The 12,719-nt window shown below is 43.6% G+C and overlaps 1 protein-coding gene across 4 annotated transcripts in view; it reads right to left on the bottom strand.

Moving 5' to 3' along the window:
* Positions 1–269: 269 nt before the first annotated feature.
* The window catches only part of U2SURP (U2 snRNP associated SURP domain containing), a 178,660-nt gene continuing 166,210 nt past the window's right edge, over positions 270–12,719 (bottom strand). For all 4 annotated transcript variants that reach the window (XM_030216897.1, XM_030216898.1, XM_030216899.1 and 1 more), the window contains one exon: positions 270–806. In XM_030216897.1, the coding sequence (XP_030072757.1) occupies positions 668–806 (139 nt within the window). In that variant the 3' untranslated portion in view covers positions 270–667. The remainder of the gene's footprint in view (positions 807–12,719) is intronic.

The following is a 12,719-nucleotide window of genomic DNA, read 5'->3' as shown; positions in this document are numbered from 1 at the left end:
TCAAGTGGCAGAGGAAGCTGCACCATGGAAGTACAAGTGCTGGTACAATAGCTTATGCCAAAAAATTATCAAATGGATCAAGAGCTCTTACCAGCATGGCATGTGGTGCCACAACTGATGTGTAAAGCTTCTTTTATTTAGATACCTATACTAACCTAATTGTAGTTTCAGTTGTAAAAGCAATGTAAAAATCTCATGATGCATGCAAAGCAACTGAAAATAATCACTCCATGGGTCTCAATTACCAGTGGGTTAAAAAAACCACATCCTTAACTTTCGGTTCAGATTTTATTTGAAATCTAATTTTAAGTTGTCAAAGCTACAAAAAGAGGGGAGAAACATCTGTGTCATTTTTGCTATGTCACAACATCCTAAAACAAAATACCACTACTGCCAGCAGATAAGCTATACACACTTCGGAGGACGTGTTTAACACAAAATGTTTCATTTGGGAGAAAAGAGCCACAATGGATTTTTTTTTTACAATATAAAACAATGACAGGTCTAGAGATGCAGTTACTCATGAATATACACGTGCATTCACAAAAAATTCAGGAATGCTTTTTTTTTTTGTTATATTTTCTTTTTTTAAAACAGACTGTTCAGGCACAAAACAAAACCGCATTTCCAGTAAGTGACAGCTTTCATAAAAAATGTGAATGTTTTGTCAGTGTTTGCTTTTCTTTGACTTCTTGTGAGATCTGTGGGGTGATCTGGACTGGGACCTGGATTTTTTCCCTGACTTTTTAGGAGTCCTGGATCGTGACCTTCTTGATCTCTTGGGTGTCCTTGAACCAGATGGGGATCTGTAAAATAAAAATAGTAACAAGTTATTGCACATTCACAACTGGTTGACAGCTACAGTGGAGATTATACATAAAAAAGTCAACCTGACATTTCGCACTTATCTTGGCGCAGATATCAAGAATCACCAGGCTGTAAGGCCAGCATATGACTCTTACAGAGAGCTCGCTATTATCTCAACTCAAACACCTTCATACTTTTAAAAATAGCTGTCAGTTTGCATTACACTGTTGAATCCAAATTCAGTTGTGCTTGCATTGAAGCAGAACTAAAAGAAATGGCACTATAATATAATTCTTCCTCTTCTTTTGTTTTACTCTGAAAGAAGAAAAGGAAGAACAGAGATTTCATAGAAATGTTTAAATCTTTAAAAAGAACCTAATTCTGTAGTGTTATGGTAATGAACAAATGTATATAGTCAATGACAGACAATTACCTACTGTTGCAAATATTGTGAGAGATGGCTGTCTAGTGGTTGCAGCATGGTACTACAAAGTGGGAGAAATCCTAGATGGTGAGAAACAACCTTACACCTCAATTTATTAAAAATTTAATGAATAGACAATTATATAACTTCATCCTTCCAATCTCCTCCAGTAGTCTAAATAAAATCCATAAACCAACATATGGAAAATAAATGTGAGGCAAAAGATCAAATAACCCTTTATACATGTATGCAAAGGGGTTTAAATGAACCACTATTTGTTACATTTGTATCCCACATTTTCCCCACCTATTTGCAGGCTCAATGTGCCTTACATAGTACCGTAAAGGCATTCACTAAGTCCGGTAGGGGACAAGTACAAAAGATGTTATGGTGGAATAGGGAAGATAAGATTCAGGAGTCTATCAACTTTCAGGCTGGAAGTGACGACGGGGTACACAAATTCGTCTTGTTTCACCAGGTAAGGTATGTGAGCAATCAGCACAATACACTTAATTAAGGTAGCTTAATCTCAATGTCACGCCAAACGTCTCCATCAATTTCCAGTACTCCACCACCATGCTGCTCACATTTTACCTTCACACCACTGGCAGCAGCACCCGCTGTGCATCATATGACCGCAGCTCCACCCCTCCTAGTACACCAACTCGCCCTGGATGGCGTGAGCTTTAATATCTCCCACTGGAAGAAGAAATCGATAGAAGCTAAGACGAGAGCAGGGGTGCGGCTTCCAGGAGAAACGAGGAGGAGGGGGGAGTGGGTGGGGCCGGTTGACGCAGGGAGGGGCGTTGGAGAGAGGCGGGGCCTTTCAGTGAACGGGTGTGTGATTGGCTGGCATTTTGGCAATGGGCAGTGGTAATTACTGAGCTGGCGAAGCAGTGGTCGCTACAGAGTATCAAATACGCCCACCTGGTTCGCCATTTATTTCTTGGCTCTTCTGGTTTCGGCCATGAATAGCTGTGGTTCCCGGTTCTTATCCGTATTCGGGGCGGCTTTCCTGGCCATTCTGATTTCCAGAGAGGTGAGTGCGGTGGATTTTTAAAAATTATTATTATGTCTTTGCCATGCATCAGTCGGATGGCTTGGGCATCAGCAGCTTGTGAACATAAGCTGATATAACCTCAATCTCTATGGACTATTTCTTTTTTATTTTTTTTGATTCCTCAATGTATAGCTTTAAAGAAATAAGTAACCTAGCTCTTGTGTGAAATTATTTAAAGTTTTTAGCTCTGGTGAAATTTCTATGCTATGTGGATTATTTGGAGTATCTTAAGACATTAGCATATGCAGTTTTAAAAGACCCCTAAATATAGTTTTGAGAGGTGCTATTTTACTATGAGAGAGGCTGAATGAATTCTTTACCTCGATCTTTACTGAAAGATCTACTTGTACTAGAGATGGTTTTCAAGGGTGAAGATGCAGGGGACCTGAAAGTGAACCTAGAAGATGATGTACAGAGCCAAAATAAGACAAAATATTATAATGCCTCTGCATTGCTCCATGGTGCGACCACAGCTTGAGTACTGTATGCAATTCTGGACACCATATCTTTAAACAGATATTGCAGAATTAGAAAAGGTTCAAAGAAGAGTGGCCAAAATGATTAAGGGGATGAAACCCCTCATATGAGGAAAAGGCTTAAGAGGTTAGGACTCTTCAGCTTGGAAAAGAGACGGCTTTGGGGGGGGGAGGATATGATAGAGGTCTACAAAATACTTAGTGGTATATAACGAGTAAACGTAAATTGATTTTTTACTTTTTCAAAAAGTACAAAGCTTAGGAACACTAAAGGAAGTTACACTGTACTACTTTTAAAACAAACAGGAGGAAATATTTTTCACTCAATGAATAGTTAAGCTCTGGAACTTGTTGCCAGAGGATGTGGTATCAGCGGTTAGTGTATCTAGGTTTAAAAAAAGATTTGGACAAGTTCCTAGAGGAAAAGTCCATAGACTGCTATTGAGACAGACATAGGGAAAGCCACTGCTTGTCCCTGGGATCAGTAGCATGAATCTTGGTACTGCTGGAAGCAGGATACTGGGCTAGATGGACCACTGGTCTGACCCAATATGGCTATTCTTATGTTTATTAGGATTTATTTACCACCTTTTTGAAAGAATTCACTCAAGGTGGTGCACAGTAAGAATAAATCAAACATAAGCAATAGACAATTACAGCAGTAACAATACAAAGCATGGCATAGAGGCTCATTTTCAAAGCACTTAGCCTCCCAAAGTTCCATAGAAACCTATGGAACTTAGCCTCCCAAAGTGCTTTGAAAATATGCCTGATAGTATACTACTTATCCAACACAACTATGCAAATACCAATTTATTTATTTTGACTGCTTTTCATATCACATACATGCAGGGGGAGAGAGGGCATTACAGATGCAGGCATTGTGTATATTGCACACATGTTCTGCGGGTCAAAGATGCGAGTATTCCATACACACAAGGACAAGTGTTCCAGTTAAAAAATCATACAGATTGTAATACAGTGAGATGTATTTATGGGATCATCTGCCCCTGTGGTTTGTGGTACATCGGCCAGACCACTTGCAAGGTTAAGATCCGGATAGCGGAACATTTAAGTAATATTTGTTTGCTCCGTGAGGAGGCTCCTCTGGTCTCTCATTGGCAACATTCAGGCCATAGCATACAGGATTTGCAGTTTGTGGTATTGCAGACAATCTCTGCACCGAGGGGGGGCAATGTTCCTCTGATATTGATAAGAAAAGAGCAACGTATGATCTTTCAGTGGAACACCGTGGCCCCCTATGGGTTGAATAAAGAAATAGAATGGGTAAGCTTATGATTGACCAAGGTATTTAAATGGAGTTTCCCGCCACGCAGCCATACGCATGTGTGAGCGTTTTTCGGTGCATGACCTGCCTCGCAGTGCATCCAGGTTGGAAGCCCCAGTCATCCATTAAGGTCAGTATATCAGATTAAATTGTTTTTGGGTAGAATTCATAAGCTAAATGTTTAGGTTGGCTGATAATTTGGCCAGCATTATAAGGAGGTATGTGTGTAAGACTGAAAGAAGTTTTATAACAATTGTATTTCAACTACACAGATTTCTGATGACGCTCGGTAGGAGCGACCAGAGACCCCTGATGACACTCTTGTAGAGTGAAACACGGCATCATACCCACACCAATTTCAAGATTACCATGTAGTTCATATGGACACGGACAAATAATGAGAAGCGGTAACGCAATCAATAGAGACAGCAATAGTAGTGATCTTGTATTAATTTTATGTTTGATGGGGTTCAGGAGTATCAAAGTATTTGACTCAATTTTGTTCACAGCTGTTTGGTACAACCCTATAATATTGAAAATGTAATAGTTGGAAGAGTGTTTTAGAGAAAGGTGAATAAGTGAATGAATAAATAGATGGTTAAGAATGTGTGTTGAGTGAGTAGGAGTGATATGATTGAATGGTTTTAGTTTTTTGATGATTAGATGTATATGATATGAAAAGCAGTCAAAATAAATATATTGGTATTTGCATAGTTGTGTTGGATAAGTATATTTTGAATTTACAACCATATTGGAATTGTTTCAACCCAGAGTTAGAATATAGTATACTACTTACAATGTCAACACAATATGTAATAGAACATTTTAATAGTATAGGGTATAAGCAAAGATGGAACATATAGATAGGTAAGGAAGTAAGCGGAGTTAGAAAATAAGGTGACTAATTTAAAGAAAGTTGCACATGAGGTCAGAGAGATGAGTAAATGTTATCACAGCTAGAGTAGGAGTGAAGCTTATGTGAAGATGATCACAGATGCAGATTCCAGCTCTATAATCTATTAAGTGGAGACAACGAATGTGTGCGATCATCATAAAGAAAGTTTTTCAGTGACATGTCTTAAATTAAGTTACAAAAATTGTTAGAGTTTTTTTTCTAAGACCATCATTTTTAAGAAGTTGAAATGAATTGATGCATAATCATTATTTGCTGATTTTAACAAGATTGAAAAAAAAAAAAAGAATAAGCATATAAGGCTGGTACAAAAGTTTAGATACCCTCCCAGTTGATTTCACTACTGCTTCAGGGGCCCTTTTACTAAAGCTTGTCATATGCTAAGTGTTACATGGCCTTTATGTATAAAATAAGATGTGCAGAATTTAGTGCATGCTAATGTCCATTAGCACATGCTAAGCTTTAGTAAAAGGGCCCCTTAAGTTGTTAGCAAGGCCCAAAATCTTTAGTGACTTGTCAAGCTTTTAATCAGTTAAGTTAAAAATAAATTAATGAGTGAACAAATACTCTTGATGATTCTATCTTTTCAATTTATAACCAATGTTCTATTTTCAATCACCACAGGCTCCTCTCAGCAGCTGTTTGTGCATTTAAAAACATTTATACTTATGTTCATTATGTATTTGATATACTGCCTTTTAATCTAAAGAATCAAGGTGGTGTTCAATTAAAATCAAGATTAAGATAACTCACTCTTATAAAGCAAGGGAAGTTTACAAAAAGGTTATAAGAAATATCTAAATATGTCTGGCAGGCAATTTCAATTCTTAGACATACTTAAAAAATGAAAAGTACATGGAATGTCAAAGTTAAGGCAAGATGTAGAGACCAAAATCTGTCTTGCAGCACTTGATCTGCAAAACAGATCCCACGATCAAAGCAAACAATCTGCTGAAAAATTTAAGTGACACAGGAGTTGTTATCTAGAGGTCCACAGTAAAGCACCCCAAAGATCTGTATAGGCGAAAACCTTTTCTAATCCTTCATTAAAAAAAAAAAGCCAATGTCTAAAGTAGACAAAGGAAGACCTTGATAAGCTTTGGACTGATTAAAAAAAAAAAAAAAAATCAAAACTGTTCTGCCACAACCACACAAGATACATTTGGAGGGAAAAAAAAAGGTTAAGCATTTGAAAAAAAGAACACCGCACTAACCATTATGCACAGGAGTAACATAGTAAATGATGGCAGATAAAGAGCTGTACGGTCCATCCAGTCTGCCCAACAAGATAAACTCATTTTACATGGTGTGTGATACATGTATACCTGAGTTTGATTTGTCCTTGCCATTCTCAGGGCACAGACCGACCGTAGAAGTCTGCCCAGCACTATTCTTGTACTAGGTTCTGAAGCTAATGAAGCCCCTTAAAATTTACACTCCAGCCCATCCCTATCTATTCAGCCATGATCATGGCGTAGACCGTAGAAGTCTGCCCAGCACCGGTTTTGTTTCCCCAATTACCGGTGTCGCCACCTAATCTCCGCTAAGATTCCACAGATCCATTCCTTCAAAACAGGATTCCTTTGTGTTTATCCCACGCATGTTTGAATTCCATTACCGTTTTCATCTCCACCACCTCCCGTGGGAGGGCATTCCACATACCCACCACCCTCTCCGTGAAAAAATACTTCCTGACATTACTCCTGACTCTGCCCCCCTTCAACCTCAATTCATGTCCTCTAGTTCTACCACCTTCCAGTCTCCGGAAACGGTTCGTTTGCAGATTAATACCTTTCAAGTATTTGAACGTCTGTATCATGTCACCCGTTTCTCCTTTCTTCCAAGGTATACATGTTCAGGTCAGCAAGTCTCTCCTCGTACGGTTTGCAACGCAAATCCCATACCATTTTTGTAGCTTTTCTTTGCACCGCTTCCAGTCTTTTTACATCTTTAGCAAGATACGGCCTCCAAAACTGAACACAATACTCCAAGTGGGGCATCAACACCTCCTTTCTTCTGCTGGTTATGCCCCTCTCTATGCAGCCTAGCATCCTTCTGGCCATGGCCGTCGCCTTGTTTCTTCACTTTCAGATCCTCAGACACCAACACCCCAAGGTCTCTGTCCTGAGTCGAGCTTACTAATCTCTCCCCTCCTATTCGGTATCTCTCTTTAGGGTTTCTGCACCCCAAGTGCATCATTCTACACTTCTTGGCATTACATTTTAACTAAATTTATCCAAAGTTATCAGAAACCATAAAAATAGAAATAAAAAGGTTTTTTTTACATTTAACAAAAAATCTTATAGTTTAAATAATATATTCCTATGAGTCACAGAACTAAGTTACATTCATAAAACAAATTTGCTTAAACATTTCTTGATATTATTTGGGATGATTTTTGTTCTCATTGCATATGATAAGAATATGAACAGAGTGAGCATGAGGTTTTTTGTGCGATTTTTAATTTTCATTTTTACTTTTTGTTTTGTAGTTCAGTTCCCCTGATGACGACAGCTTTGGCGAAACATGGCCCATGTAGGGAACTAGGAACAGTATGTCGATCAAGAAACACGGGTGCAAGGGGTGATTGAGATTTAAAAAAAAAAAAAAAAGTATTACACTAACCCGCATTTGGACTCGCACCACCCTCGACATTGGTTCACCAGAAGATTGGGATTCCATCCTGTCCTCCTCGTTTAAGATAAGCAGCTTTTCTCATCTTGTACTGAAACATTGCTTTCAAAAGACATGCTAGTTTTTTTTACATCTTGTATAAACAAGAATAGGGAGTGGAGGTGTGTAATGATGGTGGTATGGTGAAAGTACGTATCTCGAGTCTTTGGGTCTTGTTGTATTACACCAAAAAAACTGAGCACATTATTTAAACTATAAGATTTTTTGTTTGAGTTTTTTAAATGTAAAAAAAAAAAAAATTATTTCTTTTTTTTATTTCTATTTTTATGGTTTCTGATAACTTTGGATAAATTCACTGATTGGGAAACCAAGACTATAGTTGAAGCTCAGAATACTTAGTGAATTAAATTTTAACTGCCAGACCCTCAACCATTCTTCTAAGGTTCAGAGATCCCTTCTCATCATTTCTACTCCCTCCAGGGTATCCACTCTATTGGCTATTTTCGTGTCATCTGCAAAAAGGCACACCTTTCCTTCCAACCCTTCAGCAATATCTCCCACAAATATATTAAACAGAATAGGCCCCAGCACCGACCCCTGAGTAACTCCACTGCTCACCTTCTTTTCCTCCGAGCGGATTCCATTTACCACCACCCTCTGCCACCTGTCGGTCAATTAGTTTCCTATCCAGTTCACCACTTTTGGTCCTAATTTCAACCCTTTCAGCTTTTTCACGAGTCTTCTGTGGGGGACCATATCAAAGGCTTTGCTGAAATCCAAGTAGATTACATCTAGCACATGCCCTTCATCCAGTTCTTTGGTCTGCCCAGCACTAGCCCCGCCTCCCAACCATCGGTGCTGCCACCCAATCTCCGCTAAGTTTCTGAGGATCCATTCCTTCTGAACAGATTCGTTTGGCAGGATTTTCCTTTGGTAAAGCCATGTTGCCTCGGGTCCTGTAACCCGTCGGCTTCTAGAAAGTTAACTATCCTTTCTTTCAGCAACGACTCCATTATTTTTCCTACCACCAACGTAAGACTTACCGGTCTGTAGTTTCCCACTTCTTCCCTGCCTCCACTTTTGTGAAGAGGGACCAAACCCGCTCTTCCCCAGTCCCGCGGACCTCTCCCGTCTCTAAAGATTTATTAAATAAATCTTTAGGTCCCGCTAGGACCTTTCTGAGGTGGTTCTCTTCTGCTCTGGGATTGCGTGGAAGGATATTGCATACATATGATGGATACTGTGCCAGTGGAAGAATGGATTCAACTAGATATCAAAAAATCCTAGAAGTTAATGCCCCATAGTCAGTGATGAAACTGCAGCTAGCCCTCGCGCACACCGCGCATGCGCGGCCGTCTTCCCGCCCGAAACCGGCTCGAGCCGGCCAGTCTCATATGTAGCAAGACAAGAGAAGGGAAGACACAACTCCAAAGGGGAGGCGGGCGGGTTTGTGAGAACAATCAGCCTGCTGTCCTCGGAGAATACCTTCTACAGGTATGTAGCATTCGCTTTCTCCGAGGACAAGCAGGCTGCTTGTTCTCACTGATGGGGTATCCCTAGCCCCCAGGCTCACTCAAAACAACAACCACGGTCAATTGGGCCTCGCAACGGCGAGGACATAACTGAGATTGACCTAAAAAATTTACCAACTAACTGAGAGTGTAGCCTGGAACAGAACAAACAGGGCCCTCGGGGGGTGGAGTTGGATCCTAAAGCCCAAACAGGTTCTGAAGAACTGACTGCCCGAACCGACTGTCGCGTCGGGTATCCTGCTGCAGGCAGTAAAGAGATGTGAATGTGTGGACAGATGACCACGTCGCAGCTTTGCAAATTTCTTCAATGGAGGCTGACTTCAAGTGGGCTACCGACGCAGCCATGGCTCTAACATTATGAGCCGTGACATGACCCTCAAGAGCCAGCCCCGCCTGGGCGTAAGTGAAGGAAATGCAATCTGCTAGCCAATTGGATATGGTGCGTTTCCCCACAGCCACTCCCCTCCTATTGGGATCAAAAGAAACAAACAATTGGGCGGACTGTCTGTTGGGCTGTGTCCGCTCCAGGTAGAAGGCCAATGCTCTCTTGCAGTCCAATGTGTGCAGCTGACGTTCAGCAGGGCAGGAATGAGGACGGGGAAAGAATGTTGGCAAGACAATTGACTGGTTCAGATGGAACTCCGACACGACCTTTGGCAGGAACTTAGGGTGAGTGCGGAGGACTACTCTGTTATGATGAAATTTGGTGTAAGGGGCCTGGGCTACCAGGGCCTGGAGCTCACTGACTCTACGAGCTGAAGTAACTGCCACCAAGAAAATGACCTTCCAGGTCAAGTACTTCAGATGGCAGGAGTTCAGTGGCTCAAAAGGAGGTTTCATCAGCTGGGTGAGAACGACATTGAGATCCCATGACACTGTAGGAGGCTTGACAGGGGGCTTTGACAAAAGCAAACCTCTCATGAAGCGAACAACTAAAGGCTGTCCTGAGATCGGCTTACCTTCCACATGGTAATGGTATGCACTGATTGCACTAAGGTGAACTCTTACAGAGTTGGTCTTGAGACCAGACTCAGACAAGTGCAGAAGGTATTCAAGCAGGGTCTGTGTAGGACAAGAGCGAGGATCTAGGGCCTTGCTGTCACACCAGACGGCAAACCTCCTCCATAGAAAGAAGTAACTCCTCTTAGTGGAATCTTTCCTGGAAGCAAGCAAGATACGGGAGACACCCTCTGACAGACCCAAAGAGGCAAAGTCTACGCTCTCAACATCCAGGCCGTGAGAGCCAGGGACCGGAGGCTGGGATGCAGAAGCGCCCCTTCGTCCTGCGTGATGAGGGTCGGAAAACACTCCAATCTCCACGGTTCTTCGGAGGATAACTCCAGAAGAAGAGGGAACCAGATCTGACGCGGCCAAAAAGGAGCAATCAGAATCATGGTGCCTCGGTCTTGCTTGAGTTTCAACAAAGTCTTCCCCACCAGAGGAATGGGAGGATAAGCATACAGCAGGCCCTCCCCCCAATCCAGGAGGAAGGCATCCGATGCCAGTCTGCCATGGGCCTGAAGCCTGGAACAGAACTGAGGGACTTTGTGGTTTGCTCGAGATGCAAAGAGATCCACCAAGGGGGTGCCCCACGCTTGGAAGATCTGGCGCACCACTCGGGAGTTGAGCGACCACTCGTGAGGTTGCATAATCCTGCTCAATCTGTCGGCCAGACTGTTGTTTACGCCTGCCAGATATGTGGCTTGGAGCACCATGCCGTGACGGCGAGCCCAGAGCCACATGCTGACGGCTTCCTGACACAGGGGGCGAGATCCGGTGCCCCCCTGCTTGTTGACATAGTACATGGCAACCTGGTTGTCTGTCTGAATTTGAATAATTTGGTGGGACAGCCGATCTCTGAAAGCCTTCAGAGCGTTCCAGATCGCTCGCAACTCCAGGAGATTGATCTGTAGATCGCGTTCCTGGAGGGACCAGCTTCCTTGGGTGTGAAGCCCATCGACATGAGCTCCCCATCCCAGGAGAGACGCATCCGTGGTCAGCACTTTTTTTGGCTGAGGAATTTGGAAAGGACGTCCCAGAGTCAAATTGGACCAAATCGTCCACCAATACAGGGATTCGAGAAAACTCGTGGACAGTTGAATCAAGTCTTCTAGATCCCCAGCAGCCTGAAACCACTGAGAAGCTAGGGTCCATTGAGCAGATCTCATGTGAAGGCGGGCCATGGGAGTCACATGAACTGTGGAGGCCATGTGGCCCAGCAATCTCAACATCTGCCGAGCTGTGATCTGCTGGGACGCTCGCACCCGCGAGACGAGGGACAACAAGTTGTTGGCTCTCGCCTCTGGGAGATAGGCGCGAGCCGTCTGAGAATCCAGCAGAGCTCCTATGAATTCGAGTCTCTGTGCTGGGAGAAGATGGGACTTTGGGTAATTTATCACAAACCCCAGTAGCTCCAGGAGGCGAATAGTCATCTGCATGGACTGCAGGGCTCCTGCCTCGGACGTGTTCTTCACCAGCCAATCGTCGAGATATGGGAACACGTGCACCCCCAGCCTGCGAAGTGCTGCTGCTACCACAGCCAAGCACTTTGTGAACACCCTGGGCGCAGAGGCGAGCCCAAAGGGTAGCACACAGTACTGGAAGTGACGTGTGCCCAGCTGAAATCGCAGATACTGTCTGTGAGCTGGCAGTATCGGGATGTGTGTGTAGGCATCCTTCAAGTCCAGAGAGCATAGCCAGTCGTTTTCCTGAATCATGGGAAGTAGGGTGCCCAGGGAAAGCATCCTGAACTTTTCTTTGACCAGATATTTGTTCAGGGCCCTTAGGTCTAGGATGGGATGCATCCCCCCTGTTTTCTTTTCCACAAGGAAGTACCTGGAATAGAATCCCAGCCCTTCTTGCCCGGATGGCACGGGCTCGACCGCATTGGCGCTGAGAAGGGCGGAGAGTTCCTCTGCAAGTACCTGCTTGTGCTGGAAGCTGTAAGACTGAGCTCCCGGTGGACAATTTGGAGGTTTTGAGGCCAAATTGAGGGTGTATCCTTGCCGGACTATTTGGAGAACCCACTGATCGGAGGTTATGAGAGGCCACCTTTGGTGAAAAGCTTTCAACCTCCCTCCGACTGGCAGGTCGCCCGGCACTGACACTTGGATGTCGGCTATGCTCTGCTGGAGCCAGTCAAAAGCTCGTCCCTTGCTTTTGCTGGGGAGCCGAGGGGCCTTGCTGAGTCGCACGCTGCTGACGAGAGCGAGCGCGCTGGGGCTTAGCCTGGGCCGCAGGCTGTCGAGAAGGAGGATTGTACCTACGCTTGCCAGAAGAGTAGGGAACAGTCTTCCTTCCCCCGAAAAATCGTCTACCTGTAGAGGTAGAAGCTGAAGGCTGCCGGCGGGAGAACTTGTCGAATGCGGTGTCCCGCTGGTGGAGCTGCTCTACCACCTGTTTGACTTTCTCTCCAAAAATATTATCCGCACGGCAAGGCGAGTCCGCAATCCGCTGCTGGATTCTATTCTCCAGGTCGGAGGCACGCAGCCATGAGAGCCTGCGCATCACCACACCTTGAGCAGCGGCCCTGGACGCAACATCAAAGGTGTCATACACCCCTCTGGCCAGGAATTTTCTGCACGC

This window comes from Microcaecilia unicolor, chromosome 10 (genome assembly GCF_901765095.1).
Source record: "Microcaecilia unicolor chromosome 10, aMicUni1.1, whole genome shotgun sequence".
NCBI classification, from domain to species: Eukaryota; Metazoa; Chordata; class Amphibia; order Gymnophiona; family Siphonopidae; genus Microcaecilia; species Microcaecilia unicolor.
This window is presented reverse-complemented; position numbering and strand designations above follow the sequence as displayed.